At 55.4% G+C, this 18,123-nt stretch overlaps 5 protein-coding genes across 5 annotated transcripts; 2 read left to right on the plus strand and 3 right to left on the minus strand.

Moving 5' to 3' along the window:
* Positions 1-356: 356 nt before the first annotated feature.
* BO70DRAFT_286667 (uncharacterized protein) lies at positions 357-2,498 on the plus strand (the record flags this gene model as incomplete). Its single annotated transcript, XM_025539207.1, has 2 exons — positions 357-408; positions 529-2,498. The coding sequence occupies 2 exons, from the start codon at positions 357-359 to the stop codon at positions 2,496-2,498; spliced, it is 2,022 nt and encodes a 673-aa protein (XP_025401932.1).
* A 318-nt stretch (positions 2,499-2,816) lies between these two features.
* BO70DRAFT_359831 (3,4-dihydroxy-2-butanone-4-phosphate synthase RIB3) lies at positions 2,817-4,491 on the plus strand. The gene is made up of 4 exons (XM_025542631.1): positions 2,817-3,105; positions 3,178-3,283; positions 3,432-3,549; positions 3,664-4,491. Exons 2-4 carry the CDS (start codon positions 3,220-3,222, stop codon positions 4,175-4,177), a joined length of 696 nt encoding a protein of 231 aa, XP_025401933.1. The 5' UTR covers positions 2,817-3,105; positions 3,178-3,219; the 3' UTR covers positions 4,178-4,491.
* Positions 4,492-4,705: 214 nt separating this feature from the next.
* On the minus strand, positions 4,706-6,078 carry BO70DRAFT_331790 (transcription factor TFIIE subunit TFA2). The gene has a single exon (XM_025540891.1). The coding sequence runs from the start codon at positions 5,812-5,814 to the stop codon at positions 4,909-4,911; it is 906 nt and encodes a 301-aa protein (XP_025401934.1). The 5' UTR covers positions 5,815-6,078; the 3' UTR covers positions 4,706-4,908.
* A 7,140-nt stretch (positions 6,079-13,218) lies between these two features.
* On the minus strand, positions 13,219-15,471 carry BO70DRAFT_331792 (uncharacterized protein). The gene is made up of 5 exons (XM_025540892.1): positions 15,380-15,471; positions 15,062-15,328; positions 14,922-15,010; positions 13,952-14,864; positions 13,219-13,811 (listed from the first exon to the last, which is right to left on the minus strand). Exons 1-5 carry the CDS (start codon positions 15,425-15,427, stop codon positions 13,449-13,451), a joined length of 1,680 nt encoding a protein of 559 aa, XP_025401935.1. The 5' UTR covers positions 15,428-15,471; the 3' UTR covers positions 13,219-13,448.
* A 250-nt stretch (positions 15,472-15,721) lies between these two features.
* BO70DRAFT_350762 (Mg-dependent acid phosphatase) lies at positions 15,722-17,939 on the minus strand (the record flags this gene model as incomplete). Its single annotated transcript, XM_025541712.1, has 4 exons — positions 15,722-15,730; positions 16,173-16,978; positions 17,188-17,654; positions 17,749-17,939. The coding sequence occupies 4 exons, from the start codon at positions 17,937-17,939 to the stop codon at positions 15,722-15,724; spliced, it is 1,473 nt and encodes a 490-aa protein (XP_025401936.1).
* Positions 17,940-18,123: the final 184 nt, after the last annotated feature.

Below are 18,123 nucleotides of genomic sequence, written 5' to 3' on the forward strand. Positions count from 1 at the left end.
TGGCTCGCCTCAGAATGCCGCGAACCGCGTTTCTAGCAGCGTAGAAACACCAACAGACTTTCCTCCCGTCAACCCCTCGCAAATACAACACCAACACCAGATCCGAGCCTTATCGAGTAGTACCCAACGGATCCACGACCACGTTGCGCCAGTCCTTCCGGCCGATATACTGCTTTGGTGCTTCCGTTCTGCACATCACCACGTGACGCCGGTCTAGACTGCGGATTGTGGGGGATAAATTGGAGCTTCGACCCCAAGAACTGGCAATTATGCCCTCTGCTCTCTGCCTCCTCTCCGCCGTGCAAGCCCGATGAGTCCGGTCGGCCCTCAATGGTGCTCTCGTCCCCGTCTCACTCATGGAGAAGCTCCCCGTAGAGATTCTCTGCGAGATTATTGACTGTACGCCCTGTCCCTTCACCCTTCATAATCCCCAGCTCTTCCAGTCCAGCCAGCCTTCCACTACCCCACATCAGCAGTTTCATGCCATGTGCTAGACCACACCACCACCACCCGGCTAACGCCCCCTAGATCTCACCCCACATGAGCGGGTACAGCTTCAATCGGTATCGCGGCGACTCTTCTCGGTGGCCCGCGACAACAACCTCTGGCGACTCCACTGCTTCGAGGGATCATGGAGCGCTTCCGGAGCCTTGCGTCCCTCCACCAACGGCTCCTCGCAGAGCCTCGTCGCCAACCCGACCGCCTCGCTCAGCGCCCTCGGCCACACCTCTCTCCGATCTCTGATCCAGCCCCGCGCGTCCCGTAACGACCCCCAGGATAAATCCCCGTCCTATGGCCTGCGATCCCGAGCGGCGGCGGGGTGGGATCCGTCTTATGAGGGGGAAGAGGTGAACTGGTACTCGGAATACATTGCCCGGAATGGACCGATCTCGCTCAGCTGGATGCAGCAGCCTTTCACCAAGGTCTCCCAGGGCCAACGGCGGGACTACCGGGAGGTGAAAGGTATGGGGTTGCTCCGCGACTGGAGTTCGGCCAGAGAGAATAAAGTGATCGCGCCCCTTGATGATGGGAGCGTTTGCATCTGGGATCTCAACCACTCGCACTCGATCGGTTCCCGCAACACCAAGGGCAAAGTTCTTGGGGTGAGCTCGCCAGGGATCTTGATGGCGAACCTGTCCGGGCGACGGGACAACTCCGGGACGAAGCAGGCCCTGGAATTCGTCAACCTGGGCGAATGCGTGAGCGTAGACTCCATCCGTCGCAGAGCCTATCTGGCTGTTGGGAACATCCTAAACGAGGTCGATCTCGAGACTCTCAGCGTCATCTCTCAACAGCGATACCCATGGTCTGTGTTTGCCTTGTCCCAGGAGACTGATTACTCGGTACCGTTGACGCTGGCGACCACACTAAGTCTGCATATATACGATGGTAGAATGTCGGCGATGGAAGAGGAAGCGGCCATCAACCTACGCTGTGAGGAGCCAACTGTGTCTTTGGTCCCCCAATCCCAGATCTATGCCCCTCCGGACTCGCCCCTTCTGCAACTCCAACCGGACGGTCGACCCCCCCATCGAATCCGAAGCCCAGACCCGTCAAACAACAGTGACAACTACGCCCCGTTGTTCCAACCAGGCCCTCTTTCGCTGCTTCATGCTCCTGCACCGCATGTGAACTCGATTTTCCTCGCCGGCCGCTTCCCCAGCATCTTACAATACGATCGCCGCTTCTTCCCACGCTTACAAAACACCATCCACTCGGGCGGTCAGCTCTGCGGTCTTGCTGCTGTTCCCGCGCCCCGGTTTCCTGTCTTCCCCAGTTCCGAGTTCCCAACCTCCCATAAGCTGGTCGCTTGTGGGGACTATAAGGGTCGTGGATCCCTGGAGCTCTACGACCTGTCACCTTCAGGCAACAATTACAAGGCCGATCCATCGGGTTGCTCGTCCTCGCTGTCGATGGCGTACCAGAACCGGCAGAGTGTCGCCCGGTCGAAGGTGCTCTCGGTTGAATCCCACGGGACTCGAATCGTTTTCTCCGACGCAGATGGCAACATCAAGTGGGTGGAGCGCGATGGGCGGTCGGAAGTCCGCCGCCTGAACATCAACGCCTACCAACCGCAACGGCGATGGAACCAGCAGCCCGGGGGCGCCTCCATTCGCTCTGGGGGTGGTGGGGTTGAGGGGGAGGAAGAGCATGCGCCTGGTCTCTGGGGTAGTCTATCACGGTCCCGCAATGACGGCGAGGTGGCGCGAAAAATTCTCCCTACTGGCGCAAGTTTGACGGGCGATGAGCTGCTCGTGTGGACCGGTGAGCACATTGGACGGGTTCGATTTTCGAACACCCCTGAAGCGGAACTCGACCAAGACGACGAGGATGAAGACATGGTCATTGACAAAAATATCGGCGAGGCTGAGGTCGAAAAGAGGCAAAATGACCGACGCGAGCTGCGACGGCGTGAACATGAATATGCGACGATGATGCGGCGGGCCCTGGTGAGACAGGCCGATGAGGTGCGGCGGATGGGTGGTCTTGGGCTGTGATGCTGGTGATGATCTTTGCGGCTTTTGCGTCTTTGTTTGCTGCTTGCTGCGCTGCTTGCTACTTGCCATTTGATGAGTGATACCTACGATCTGGGCTTATGTTTATTGTGCTGGCCATGCCCCTAGATAGACTTGAACTTCCTTCATAGAGCGGGGATATAAACCGGTAGATTTGCAGACTTCTGCTCCAGCGGGAGACCATTTCCATTCCAGGCCTCGGCCACCCGCGATGACTGGCTTCTGACAAACCATTAGTGAGCCCGCGGCCGTTTCCGTCTCTTCCTTCGCATTCTGTCCGAGTCTACTGCTGGGTAGATTCCTGTTTTATAACATCTTCCCGGTGTCTCTGAGTCTCCTCATAGGAAGTAATTTCCCGATCATCATTTGTGTCCTGCTGCCGCCATCCCCGAGCCCGAGCCTCCGAACCTCCGCCCCGCGAATCCCGACCGATAAAGAACCACCACCACCGCCAGCCTCGCCATTGCGCCATACAGATTCTCCCCGCTAGCCATTGGCGCTCCCCTTTCTATAAAACGCCCGATCCTGCACTCGAAATCCTGGTGCTGACCCAATCGGAACGCCCTGAGCAAGCCTTTCCCCCCCTGCAGTACATACCCCGCCCCCGATTCCGCCATCCGCACGCACCGAGGGGCATTTCGCTGATTGATCAATCGAGCAGCACAACAACACCCTGCCTATACCACTACCGCTACCATCCAAGATGCCTTCGCCTGTGGACCCTACTCTTCAATTCGACTCCATTGAAGACACGATAGCTGCGTTCAGTGAGTGCCTTCTCCTTGCTTATCTTCGCTGTGTCTTTCACCGCGGGGCATTCAATCCCTCTACCGTCATCTCCATAATCAATAATCGCAACCACAAGACAAAGGAAGACAACCCATGCACACCGCTAACCCCCTCTCCCCTCTCTAGAAAACAACGAATTCATCATCGTCCTCGACTCCCAAGACCGCGAAAATGAAGGCGACCTCATCATCGCCGCCGAATCCATCACCCCCGCGCAAATGGCCTTCCTGGTGCGCTACACAAGGTACGACACAACCCCAATCCCCTCCTCTCCTCCATACCCAATACCTCCCCCCTCAATCCACAATCCTACGAATTAAAAGCACCCCCCTCTAACCATGACAACAAAAAAAAATAGCGGCCTAATCTGCGCCCCCATAACCCCCACACTCGCCTCCCGCCTGCACCTCCCTCAAATGGTCACCCACAACGCCGACCCCAAGGGCACAGCGTACACCATCTCCATCGACGCCTCCGACCCCTCCGTGACAACCGGCATCTCAGCCCAAGACCGCGCCTTGGCCTGCCGCACCCTCGCCTCGCCCACCGCCCACCCCGACGACCTCCGTCGTCCCGGTCACATCATCCCCCTCCAGGCGCGGCCCGGCGGCGTGCGCGAACGCAGAGGCCACACCGAGGCTGCGGTGGAGTTCTGTCGTCTGGCCGGAAAGGCGCCTGCCGGTGTGATTGCGGAGTTGGTAGAGGATGGGGAGACGGTCCCTGGCGTTGCGGAGATCGGGGGCGAGAATGGGATGATGAGAAGGGATGCTTGTTTGAAGTTCGGGAGGAAGTGGGGGATTAAGGTGTGTACGATTGAGGATTTGGTGGAGTTTGTGGAGAGAGAAGAGGGGGGAAAGAATGGGAGTGTTTAGGTTAAGATGCTTGGTGGGATGGCGGTTGGGGTTTTTGTATATTCTTTCTTCTGTCTTGTTTCCTTCTTCCTTCTGGACACTGCCAACACCGAGACGGTGGTTGATTGCATTGTATATGGCTGCTTGTGTCTTTGTTTATTCCTTTTCTTGTTCCCTTCTTTGATTCTCTCTTTCAACATTTCATTGTCTGTTTCTTCTGGCCCCTATGGATCACTGCAAAATAGATGGATAAAAAGAGAAAGAGGCATTGGTGAGGATTTTCATTGAAAGCTATTTCTGGGACTGTATATCACTCTGGATTCTTGATAGACGTGCATGATATATGTTTGAATGCTAGTATTGGCATGGTACAGACGAAAGGACTAATGAAAGCACGACTACATTGAATCACCATAATAATCCACTAGAGTAGAACACCACAGGAAAACACAACCCACCCCAAGAACCAAGTCCAGTCTATAATCAATTATTATTCGGGTATCGAGTTTGCTGTATAGTTTTACACAAGGCTGCAACAACCAGCCAGAGAAAAAAAAAAAAAAAAAAGGAAAAGAAAGAAAAGGAAAGGAAAGAGAAGCACAGCAGCCATTCCCAGTCTTCCATGAGAACAAAACAAAAGGAAAAGAAGGAGGCACCACCATCTAATTCCCTAACGCCAGAAATGCAATCCCAGGACAATTTTCTTAAGAGAAAAAAAAAGAAAAGCCGAAACACTTTTAAGAAACCGCATACTACCGTTTCAAATGCGAATAATCTCTCAAAACACCCATCATATGGGTATTGGTAGTCTTCCCACTGCGTCTGGCCTTCTTGACCTTCTTATGCTCGATCTTGGGCCTCTGCTTGACGACCTTATTCTTGCTGGTGGGCAGAATACCCGCCTTATCCAGCTCCTCCTTGACAGCCTGCTGGTCGGGCACGCGCACCTTCTCCCAAATAGTGCGGAACTCCTCATCGAAGACCTGGATGAGCGAGGGATCATTCGCCCAGACCATCTTGGCGTGATCATCCTTCTTGTTCCGGGTGACGAGGAGCTTCCCCTCCTTCTCCAGCGTATTGATCGTATCCTCGACGTTAGGCCAGCCCTCGCGCAGCTCACGCACGCTCATGCCCGCACCTGTGGTCTGCGCCTGCAGTTTCTGGAGCAGCTGTTCGGCGGTGCGGATGTTGTGCGGGGGACGGAACCCGAATGTGCCTTCGCCGTTGGCTCCGCTAGGGTCGTATTGCACTTTCTCGTGCACTTGTAGGATGCTCCGCAGCGCTTGGATGTAGCCTTGGTCATTTGCTCGGTGTTGCAGGGACAGGTAGCTGACGATGTCGGAAAATCGGAGCGGAGTGCCCTTGGATTTCATGTGCTCGATCGCGAATACCACCTGCGTCATGATATCCTTTCCCGTGCCTGTGTTGGCCGGCTGCGAGTATACGATGTCCGCATCGTGGCGTTTGCGCTTTGCTTCGTCAAGTGTGCTGCCGCCGGGTGTTGGGGTCGAGGTCGACGATGGGAGCTGAGAGCTGCTGCCGGACGTGTTGGTGTTGGCGTTGTTGCTGTTCACGAAGCGGCGTTGTTGGGGCATCCGCGCCGCGTAGTCGACTACGCTGGCGCTGAAATTCTTGAGCTGGGCTTGAAGGTGTGACATTTTGCCGGTTGCCGGTTGCCGGTTGCCGGGGATGTGATCGGGCTGAGATGGGGAGGGAGACGGCGAGAGTGAGGTCGGGCCCGAGGCCAGGAGACAGAGCGAGGAGGCGAGGCCTCGCTTTGTAAGAGCACAAAGGAGCTCTGTTAAAGATCGTGTTTTATCATATGAGACGGGGAAGCGAGGGGGTCGGGGTCGAGGATGGGTTCTGTATTTGAAGCCACCGAGAGAGTGAGCGACCAACGAGTGGGTGGTGGGTAAGTGAGAAGTGGTGGAGGAATGAGGGATGGATGGACGATCCTCGTCATCGTCGACTTTGCGATGCCCCGCTGCCTGAGGCGGCTACAGTCAGGTGACGGGACTGGCACTAGCCGCAATGGGAGCTCCGCCCAGGCGACTAAGCCTCAGGCCCTCCCGCCGGTCATTCATCATCGCGACGGAGACCTTTGTCTGCTGTCATTTCCATCTATCTTCTTTGCCCCCGCCTCCCCTCGCTCCCACTCCCTTCAGGCCTGCTTCCATGGCTTAGTCTGCTCCTGGAGGCTGTGCGTTTCTTTTCACTTCCAACGCGCAGCAGACTGACGCCAGCGCCTGGCTACCTACAACCCAACATCCCTCACCTCCTCTCATACGATCATCACTCATTTCACAACATAAGCCAGCTTTTCAACGATCCAGCAGCCATTGCTGCGGTCAGCCCATGGTAATCATGGCGACAGCTACGATTGAGCTCCCCTTCCTCTCGTCACACTACTCCGTGGCTGAGTCGACGCTGAGCTCCCTCACGCAAGCTCCCACCGTCGAGCTCGTCAACCAGCTCCTGGAAGCCATCACCAAGAAGGCACGCGAGCATGATGAGCTGAAGTCCGACAAGATCCGACTAGAAGTGGAACTTGACAATGCCGTCCGCTCCAGCGAGAACAAGATAAAGGTTCTGAAGAATTCCGTGGAGAAGGGCCATGCAGAAGTGGAAGAAACGAGGAAGAAACTTCACGAATCGGGTAAGTACCGTGGAGATGTGTGGTTGGAGATTTTCCCTTGTTGCTGACGCGTGGTAGAAACTGCTCGCTCTGCGTTGGAATCCGAAATCGCCTCCCTTAAGTCGTCCTCTACGTCGAACGAGTCCGAGGTGAGCTCGCTGAAGTCTCGCATCTCGTCCCTGGAGGCTTCCAACAGGGATACGCTATCGCTACTCGAATCCAAATCCGCCGCCTACGACAAGCTGTCCGAAGAACTCTCCGCCCAGCATAAGAAGACCATCGAACTGAGACGCCAACTCTCCACCGCCGAACAGAACCTCCAGGCCGCAACCTCCGCCTCTGCTACCGCCAAGTTCCGCGAACAGAGCCTTCAGCAGGACTTGGAGTTGACCAAGAAGAACAACGAGTGGTTTGAGACGGAGCTGAAGACCAAGTCTGCCGAGCACCTCAAGTTCCGCAAGGAGAAGAGCGCTCGGATCACGGAGCTTCAACGTGAAAACGAGGAGGCCAGTGCAAATGTGGACTCCTTCAGGCGCAGTGAGAATGCTCTGCGGAGTCGTTTGGATGAGGTGGAACAGCGCTACGAAGAAGCTCTTACCAGTATCCAGCAGCTGAAGGAAGAGGCCGTTCAAGCAGCGGAGTCGTTCCGGATTGAGCTGGACAGCGCCAATCGCCTGGCTCAGTTGCAGTCGAACTCCGCGGAGACGTCGAAGCAGCGTGCCAAGGATTGCCAGCTGGCCTTGGAGAAGGCGAGAGAAGATGCGGCGGGTGAGATCTCCCGACTTCGCGTGGAGGTCGAGACCGAACACTCCGACAAGGAGGCTGCTGAGCGCCGTGTGGCTGAGCTCGAGCTTGCAGTTAGCCAGCTGGAGTCGGAGGGTCGCGCAGGCAGAAGAAGATCGATGAGCCCTGCGGTGAATGGCGGACCAAGCACGCCCAAGCGTCCCAGCACCCCGGCTGCCGCATTCTCTCCCAGAGCCTCGCGCGGCAAGGGTGGACTCACCCTCACCCAGATGTACAGCGAGTATGACAAGATGAGGACCTTGCTTGCCGTGGAACAGAAGACAAGCCAGGAACTCAGATCGACTCTGGACGAGATGGTTCAGGATCTCGAGGCCAGCAAACCTGAAATCGACGAGCTGCGCGTGGATCACGGCAGGCTCGAGAATGCGGTGGTCGAAATGTCCAACATTTTGGAAACCGCCGGAAAGGAACGGGACGACGCGACGAAGGAAGCGAGGAAGTGGCAGGGACAGGTGGAGGGATTGGCACGGGAGGGTGACATTCTGCGTCAGCAATTGCGGGATTTGAGCTCCCAGGTCAAGGTCCTGGTCTTGGAGAACGCCATCATGAAGGAGGGCGAGGAAAGTTACGACAGGGAGGAACTTGAAAAGATTGCCCGCAAGGAGATTGATGACTCGTCTGCGGATCTCAACCCAACAGGCCGGTTCATTAGTCGTAACTTGATGGCATTCAAGGATCTCCATGAACTTCAGGAGCAAAACGTCACTCTCCGGCGCATGCTGAGAGAGCTTGGAGATAAGATGGAGGGTGCGGAGGCTCGCGAGGCCGATGCCATGCGCCAGCAAGACCAGGAGGAACTGAAGGAGCTGCGGATCCGCGTGCAGACATACCGTGACGAGATCTCCAACCTTGTCGCGCAGACGAAGAGTTATGTCAAGGAAAGGGACACCTTCCGGAGTATGCTGACCCGTCGTCGCCAGACCGTTGGCGACGCTTCCATCTTCTCTCAATCTATGCCCCTGGGCGCAGCGCCCCCAGTCGCCGAGGAGCACGCCAAGGATGCTCCCGACTATGCCGAATTGCTGCGCAAGGTACAGGCCCACTTCGACAGCTTCCGCGAGGAGTCAGCGACCGACCACTCCGCATTGAAACAACAAGTCAACGAGCTTTCTCGGAAGAATAGCGAGTTGATGAGCGAGATCAGCCGATCCAGTAGCCAGCTCGGTGCCGCCTCTCAGCGCGCGGAACTACTCCAGAGCAATTTCAATATGCTCAAGAGCGAGAATTCGGAACTGCAGAAGCGCTACGCTACAATGTTAGAGAACGCCACCCGGCAGGACCTCCGGACTCAGCAGGCTGCCGAGGACTTGGTCGAGATGAAGGGTCTTGTGGAGAGTCTCCAGCGGGAGAGTGCGAACCTCAAGGCTGAGAAGGATCTCTGGAAGAACGTCGAAAATAGAATCCTTGCTGAGACGGAGACCTTGCGGAATGAAAGAAGCCGTCTTGATACTCTCAACGCCAACCTTCAAACCATTCTCAATGAGCGAGAGCATACCGACGCCGAGAGTCGTCGTCGGTTACAGGCCAGTGTCGAGTCTTTGGAATCGGAGCTGCAATCTACGAAGCGGAAGTTGAACGACGAGGTGGAAGAGTCCAAGAAGGCAACGCTGCGCCGCGAGTACGAGCATGAGCAAAACCAGAAACGCATTGACGACCTGGTGACGAGCCTGGGCACGGTGCGGGAGGAACTAGTCGCCACGAAGACCACGCGGGATCACTTGCAGTCCAGGGTAGATGAGCTCACCGTCGAGCTGCGTAGTGCCGAGGAGCGCCTGCAGGTCGTGCAATCCAAGCCTACTGTTTCGGCTGCGCCCGTCGAAGCCCCTGCGACTGAGGAAGGCCAAGAAAGTGGCCTGACGCGTGAGCAGGAACTCAGCATCGAGGTTTCTGAGTTGAAACGCGATCTGGAGCTGGTGAAGAACGAGCTTCAGCACGCCGAAGAGCGGGTTGAGGACTACAAAGCCATCAGCCAGCAGAGTGAAGAACGCCTGCAGTCTGTTACGGAGACTGACGAGCAGTACCGTGAGGAGACGGAGCGTCTCATCGAAGAGAAGGACAAGAAGATTCAGGAAGTCGAAAGGCGGATCGAGGAGATCTCTTCTGAGCTGTCGACTACGAACAGTGAACTTTCTAAGCTGCGTGATGAACAAGGGGAGGCTGGTCGTCGCTTGGAGGAACAGAAGGCCACGCTGGATGCGGAGATCACCCGACTGAAGGACGAGAACGAACGACAGATCGCCGCTGCGCAATTCCACCAGGAAGACCTGAAAGCCCAGGCTGAAATCTCTCGGCACGCCCAACAGAACTACGAAAGCGAGTTGGTCAAGCACGCTGAGGCCGCGAAGAACTTGCAGACAGTCCGCGCCGAAGCCAACCAATTGAAGCTGGAGGTGATCGAATGGCGGACCCAGGCCGAAACCTTCAAGAAGGATCTTACTCAAAAGGAGGAAAGTTGGAAGGAGATCAAGGAGAGGTATGAGAGCGAACTCACGGAATTGCAGAAACGCCGGGAAGAAGTCCTCCACCAAAACGCTCTGCTTCACACTCAACTCGAGAACATCACCAACCAGATTGCGGCTTTGCAGCGCGACCGTGCCAGCATGCCGGAGGACGATAACGACGGAGATTCGGGTGCGCCGAACCTCGAAGGCCTCCAGGAGGTCATCAAGTTCCTGCGTCGCGAGAAGGAAATCGTGGACGTGCAGTACCACCTGTCGACCCAAGAGAGCAAGCGTCTGCGCCAGCAATTCGAATACACCCAGTCTCAGCTGGATGAGGCTCGGTTGAAGCTTGAGCAGCAGCGTCGTGCTGATGCTGACAACGAGCACTCTGCCCTGAGCCACAACAAGCTGATGGACACCCTGAACGAACTGAATCTGTTCCGCGAGAGCAGTGTGACCCTCCGCAACCAGGTCAAGCAGGCGGAAACCTCCCTTGCAGAGAAGTCCGCTCGCGTCGAAGAACTTGTCCATCAGATCCAACCCCTGGAGACTAAGATCAGAGAACTAGAGAACGTTGTGGAGACGAAGGACGGAGAACTGAAGTTGCTGCAGGACGACAGGGACCGGTGGCAACAACGTACGCAGAACATCCTGCAGAAGTACGACCGTGTGGACCCTGCGGAGATGGAAGGTCTCAAGGAGAAGCTTACGACACTGGAGAAGGAGCGGGACGAAGCTCTCGCAGCCCGTGAGACTTATCAGGCTGAAGCTGCTGCATTCCCGGAGCAACTCAAGCATGCGGAAGAAAGGGTGCAGGAGCTTCGCACGAAGCTCACGGAACAGTTCAAGGCCCGGTCGAAGGAGCTCACTGGTCGCATCAATGCCAAGCAGGTGGAACTGAACGCAGTCGCTCAGGAGAAGGATGTCATCCAGGAGGAGTTGAAGATAACTAAGGAGGAACTGAATGCGCTGAAGGCCAAGATGGCCGACGCACCGGCTGCCCCCGCTCCGGTCGAACGCACTGGCGGTGTCGATTCGACGCCTGCATCCCAATTCCCCGTGCCCACTACCCAAGTGGCTGTTGCTACAGACGACGAGCGTGTCAAGGCTCTGGAAGAGAAGGTGCAGCGCCTTGAGGCGGCTCTGACCGAGAAGGTCGCCGCATTGGCTGCCAAGGACGCGGAGCATGAAGGCAAGATCAAGGAGCGCGTGGACAAGCTGAAGGAGATGTTCAACGGCAAGATGGCGGAGGTCCGGACAGCGCACCGACAGGAAGTCGAGCGTCTGAAGTCGACTCAAGAAGCCATCCCACAAGAGCCCGGCACTCCCGCCAAACCCGACCAGGCTTCCGCCGTCCACGCCACTCCTGCCACTCCTCTCAAGGATGGCATTCCCTCCGAACTCACGGACGCTCAGGCCCGAGAACTCGTTGCTAAAAACGAAACTATCCGCAACATCATCCGCAACAACATTCGGACGCAAATCTCCAAGCAAAAGGAACAGGAGACGAAGGCCAGCCAGGAGGCCCTGGCAGCGTTGGAGCAGAAGTTCAATGAGGAGAGAGAAACGCTGAAGAAGGTCAACGGGGATGGCGTGGAGGAGAAGATCAAGGCTGCGGTGGAGTTGTCAGATAAGAAGTCGCTGGCTAAGCTGAGCATGCTGGACACCCGGTACCGGACAGCTCAGGCGAAGATCGATGTGGTGCAGAAGGCCGCTACGGAGACGCCGCAAAGGCCTGTTGTCGAGGTCTGGGAAGTGGCCAAAACCACCCGGGCTCCTGCCCAGACTCCCGCAAAGCCCGTGCCATCGCCTGCGCCGGTCCCGTCTCCTGTCCCGGCGGTGGTCCAGGCTGCCCCTGTGGCCCCTTCTCCGTCCCCAGCCCCGGCTCCCACACCCGCTGCAACACAACCACCCGCCGAACCGGCTGCTGAACCAACCCAACAGCCTCAACCACAGCCTCAACCTACAGAGCCCGAACCTCAGCCTGGCGCGCAAGCCCAGCAACAACCACAACAACCTCAAGAGCAGCCCAAGAAGCCGCTCCATCCACAGCCCCGAACCCATTCGGTCAGAGCCAGAACAAGCAGCCTCCATCGCTGCCCAGCAAGCCCCCAGCCGGTACCGCCGGCACTGCGCCAGGTGTTCTGAAGGCCCTCCAGTCCGGCCTCCCCGTCGCCCGAGGCGGCGGCCGGGCAGGCGGTCGCGGCGGCGCGCACCAGCAGAATCCATTTGGACAAAGCCAGCAACAACCCCAGGGTCAGGGCCAGGCCCAACAGCCCCAGCCCCAGCAGCAACAACAACAAGCCCAGGCCCCGAGCCAGCGCGGCTCCGGTCTCCCTCGCGGTCGCGGCGGACGAGGAGGCGGACACGGCCGTGGCGGCAACCAGAACGTGCAGACCGCTCAAGTCCAGCAGGGCCAGGCTAGTCCCGGCCGTGGCAACCTGAACGCCCACGCGCGTCAGTTCGTGCCGGGGGGGAACAAGCGCGCGCGCGAGGATGGGGGAGACGCCGGCGGCGAGGGAAAGCGGATGAGAGGCGGCGGTGGACAGGCCCGGGGATCATCATCATCATAAGTTAGTTTTCTAATATCTTGATCCCTGTCTGACCTTGATTGATATCTGGCGGTTGATCTTGCAGTTGCTACTGCCATGCCATTGTGATTGTATTTGTGATTCCAGTCTTAGTCATAGTCATAGTCATACTCTTTTTTATTTCCTTTTCATGTATTTTACGTCTGAAATCTGTTTTGTGTGGTGTGGTGTGGTGTGGTGGGGATTGAGGTGTTCAAATTAACCTTCCTGCCTTCCATCCTACCTACCTACCTACCTACCTATCCATCTGCCTTTCTTCTCGGAAAGCAAAACCCTCACTCATACCATTATGAATTTTCCTCTGTTGTGACATGTGTTCCGATATCTTAGAGCATTGATTTGGTTTTTGGGGCTTTTCTCAGGTGATTGGTTGGTTGGCTGTATTGTTGTCGGTAAAGCTTGTAGAGCGGAAATAACTAACTAGTTACCACATTGTCTCGTCATTAGATATCAGGTGATTTATGGACATTGTCTCGAGGGATAACTATGCAAATTGTGAAGATCGTACTGGATGGGATTATAGATTTCTAGTTATTGAGTGCGATTGAATTTACAAACTATTAACTACATGCTATTGTCAAAATTTACATCATCATCATCACCCACACCTACTTACAACGATTCCATGTTCAGTCATGACTCTGAATCATCGATTATGGCAGTAACCGATTTTTCATCATGATAAACAAAATTCAATCCAATGATAGTCAGATACCTACCTATCTACCTACCTACCTACCTACCTAGATAGATAGATCGATCGATAGATAGATAGATATATGCTAGGATTGATTAGAATTGAGGCACTCCCCTCCCAACAATCAACTCATCATACGCACAAGCCCCAACGCACCCATATACTCACGGAGCAGATCCCAATACCTCACATCAGCGGAGGTCATCCTCCGGTAATAATCGCCGTCTCTACAGAGCAGAATATTATATTCGTTGTAGTACCCGTCATAAGAGAAGTCACCGAAGGCCAGAACCTGCAGATTCAAATACCCACACGGCCCGAAAGCCCATTGGGCTATTGGTTCCAGGATCGCATCATTGCTTATCGCAACCATTTCCGCGGAATCTTCGTCTGTTTGCCTGCGCCTCATGGGGCCGCTTGATCGGAGGTGTAATATCTTGATATTTGGGTTCGGTGTGACATGATGGTCGAACTCCTCGTGAATGTCCTAGAATGGCAACATAGTCTTTAGTATCTTATATATCCTCGGCTTGTTTCTCTTTCTCTTTCTTTTTCCTCTTCCTTTTATTTTTATGGGGGGTTTTTTTCACATGTTAGATATCAGATACCAGGCCAGGGGGTTCTTACAAATGAATAACCGATCTTTATTGAGACCCCGAAGAAGTGGAGGTCTATGCTTGGAGAAAGAAGGTGGTTGTTAATAGTGTAGTGAAATATATCCGTGTCCATGGAATCCCCGTATTCCGTTCTATCAAGGCCATGGGTGATCAGGTGCTTGAGTGTGGAGCGGTGATGCATTGTGCCTTCATTAATAATGCCCCAGTCGGTTGGTACTGGGAGCATGAGATGGATATCTCTCAACCCATCGAAAGACTTGAGAAATGCTCCAACCGTCTCCGAGATACCGTCCTGGGACTCGTCCGTGATCTGGTTCAAATGTTCTGGGTTGAATGTTAATTCGAGCGATTCCAGCTTCAGAGGCACCCCAGAGCGGACAGTCTGTCGCAGAAAGCGGAATGTTCCGGGGCAGTTTGAAAGTTGTAAAGCGCGCAGCGCTCCCATGTTCAGCGCATCGACCAATTCGGTCTCCATGGGAGAGAGGGATACTTGTGAGAGAGACAAGCGTTGAAGGGCTGGGAGAGGGGTCCGTAGCTCTCCACCCTGGAGGCCAAGCACGGATTGCGCAAAGAAGTTCTCCGGCAATCTGGTATTCGGCGTGAATTTCTGCAAGAAGCCTCGAGACCATGTCAGTCTGGCACTGTCCCAGCCGATGAGATCGAGATACAGTGTCTTCAGGTGAGGCCCATGGGCTGCGATGAAATCTCGAACTGACTCGAAATCGTCATACCGCTTCAGCCCTTTCCAGGACAGAGATTGAACCCTAGAAAGCCGAGCGAGATGGATACTGCATGACGCATTTCTGTTCGCCCTGCAGTCACTGTCCCCGATGAGAGATATTGAGGTAATTTGACTCTGTTCTCTCAACATTAAATCGATTCTCTGGGCTACTTCATCGGGAAGGCACGTCCCTAGATCCCACCTATGGCGCGTCAGTGTTGAGTCGGCGTAACACATCATCACAAATGAATGTCCGTACCTGAAGGTCCGCAACTGGTCCTCGGGAATTGTGGATACCGCAAGATGCAGATCATCCATAAACTGAGAAAAAGGCTCGAATGGATTGACCTGTCGAGGTAAGCACAGAGTATATTCAACTCCCGACATGAATCCACCAACCTCCAATCCAAGATGTTCATTCCGGATAACCAAATGGTCATGGAACGGACAGCCTCCATTGACTGGCTCCCCATGGAATGGGCCGCACAGGCTGAGGTCTCTCGTATGAACTAGGTGCGAGTGGTCGATCTTTTTAATTGTAGAGGTTATGTTCTGAGCTGATGGTTGCGTCGTTGATATGACCAGGGACTTATACAGATAAGGAACAGTTAGGAAATGAATGTCCTTGGAGACTTCACAGAGACTTTTGAGATCAGTTCGAGTCATCTGGGAGGCGTCAGTAGTCCGGTTCGACTGGAAGGTGGGGGAGCTGCATACATTGTTGAGCACCATGGCCAGCAGCTCGGGGGGTAACTTGCTGAGCATGATGGTTGTCAAGATTTGTCTTGAGGTTGAATGAGGAAGACAGAGGTGTCACTGGATTTGTCAATATCATATTGAGGCTGCAATCACAAGTTGCGAGGAGAAATGTCACGCTGGCTATGAGAACAGGCGCTTTGCTTATTACTCGTCAGCGCTAATTTCACATCTTCGTGCTTCGCGATAAGCTCGGTGCGTCGGACTTCCGGAGGGAGATACTAATTACAGCAGCAAGGCCGCGAAGCTGTCGGACTGCTGGATTGGAGGCTAGTATCGACTGGGTTGCAATTCCAATGTCGTTTAGATCATCTATCATCTTCATTCACCTTAGTATATATATGCCTGCTACATCCCAGACTTTCTGCTTCCTCCCTATACTTTCCCATCTGGTATAAATGTACCGGTTGCATTAGTATGTATTATCTTGACTGACTATCACACATATCATATCATATCTCATATCTTGGAATCAAGCCCAGCCACCCCCAGGATCACCTCCGTCTCCCCCCCGCCGCCGCAACCCCAATCAACCTCCCCAGTGCCTCCCTCTCCTTATGCAAAACCATGACCCTGGCACTCTCAATAATCTTCCCCTCCAACGCACCCCCACTCCCCCTGCCCCGGCACCAACATGAACCACCTTCCCAACAGCCCTGGTCCGTCTCCTCTGTCCAAACCCACCCCCTACGCCCCAAACAACCGTCCACTCCTTCACGTTCGCCCCAGCCGGCACCTCACACCCTGCACACACCTTCGAATGGGCGCCGATGACCGCCCGGCGGTTCACGATCGCCAGCGCGTCGATGGTCACGGTGGAGTGGAGGACGGTTCCGGGGAGGATCTGCGCGCCGGGACCGATGACGACTGTGTTGGAGAGGCGGGTGGGGATGGGGCTGGGTCTTTCTCGTTCCAGTTCTCGTTCCCTTTCCCTGTCCCTATCCCGGTCTCCTGTGGATGTGGATGTAGCGGTGGGTGGCTTCGGGTGTGATGAGGAATAAGGCCCCGGTGAAGATGGAGGCGGGGGTAGCGGCGCCCCCACGATGCTCTTCTCGCTGAGGATGCACCCGTTTCCGATGATAATGGGTCCCTCGTGCGAGAGGATGCGCGTGCGCGGGTGGATGATCGTGCCGGCGCCGATGGAGATCGGGTGGCTGCCTTGGAAGATGGTCGTGTCGGAGATGGTCGCGGTAGGGTGGGCGGTTATGGGTGGGCGGGAGGGCGGGGGCATTGAGGGGGAGGGGGCGCGGTGGTGGTGGGTTGGTGGTGGCTTGAGGTGTGTTGATGATGACGGTGTTGGTGGTGTTGGTGTTTGTGTTGTTGTGGGGGTTGGCGGGGGTCCATTGTTGCTGCTGTTTCTGCTATTTTTGTTGAGTATGAGGTTGAGTGTGGAGAATTGAGAGGCGAGGAGAGGAGGGGAGATATGAGCCGGCACGTCTCCTTTTTGGTGGTTGTGGTTATGGTGTGGTAGAGGAGGTGGTGGTTGGAGGGAAGGTGAAGTTGGAGAAGCAGAAGTTCGGAGGTGGACGATGCCGTCCGCGGAGGTTTGGCGGAGACGGGCTGGTCAGAGCAACTCCAGCAACACATCCTCCGTTCTCACCGCAAAGTCCAAATAAAACAATGTCTATATCTCCATGTCTACCTCTATCCTATCTAGTAAATATTCCTCTCCGGGTATCTCATGTCACATCGAACAAGTCATAATCCAAAAACATAACCCAAACGCCCATCCCCTCCCATCCTACTCCGTACCATCAATCTACACTTACTCCTCCTCCCCCTCCCCCCCTTCACCCCCTCATCTCTCTTCCCCTTAATCCCATTCCTCCTCCTCCACGCCCAAACCCCCCGATCGACCTCCTCCCTCGTCATGCCATCGCGCACCAAACAAAAACTCACCCCCAGCTCCGTCTCAACATTGCGATTCCTCGCCTCGTCGTCAAAAAACAGCATATCCTCGTATGCAACCCCGCTGGCCTGCTGGATGCGCGCGAAATGCTGCGTCTTGTTCGCCGGGAAGATCTGGATGTAGTCGAAGTAGTCGAGCGCGCGCACCGACTTGGCTTTCGCCGCCGGGTTGTCGGAGAAGCTGGGAATGATGTGCAGGGCTTTGAGCATGTCGCGCGCTAGGTCGGGGGCGTGGGTGCGGGAGGCAAGGGCCAGCGGGATGGATTTGGATTTGAGGGAATGGAGGATTGAGGACACGGCGGGGTAGAAGGCGAAGGACTCGTTCCATCTGTTTTTGGTTTGAGGAAAGTGTTAGTGGGGTTGGTTTGGAGGGGAGGGGGGGAACTAGTTGGAGGGGTATGTAGGGTGGATTGGAGGCTTACCGATCCGTGCAGCGCGAGTTATTATCACGAGGCTTGATCGGGGCGCTGACATGTGTGTCGACCCAGAAAGGCCACAGGGTGTAGTCCAAGTCGAAGGCGATCAGCTTGGGGAGAGGCAGTCCGTCGTTGAAGGTCGCGGGCGAGATGGACGCATCTTCGAGCGGCTGCGTGTTGGTCCGTTTGTTGCGCATGGTGCCGGCTCGAGCTGATCGGTATATACAGTGGTGGTGGACTGGCTCTGGGCGACACGCAATCTGCAGCTGGAAAGTTGGAGGAAGGAAGTTTGACGATGGAAGATGAGACGATAGACAAAGTAAAGGACGGTGACTATGGCGTCACGTGCGGGGCAACTGGAGTTACTTCGGCACTTGTTTC

Source organism: Aspergillus heteromorphus (genome assembly GCF_003184545.1).
Source record: "Aspergillus heteromorphus CBS 117.55 chromosome Unknown BO70scaffold_5, whole genome shotgun sequence".
Classification (NCBI taxonomy): Eukaryota; Fungi; Ascomycota; class Eurotiomycetes; order Eurotiales; family Aspergillaceae; genus Aspergillus; species Aspergillus heteromorphus.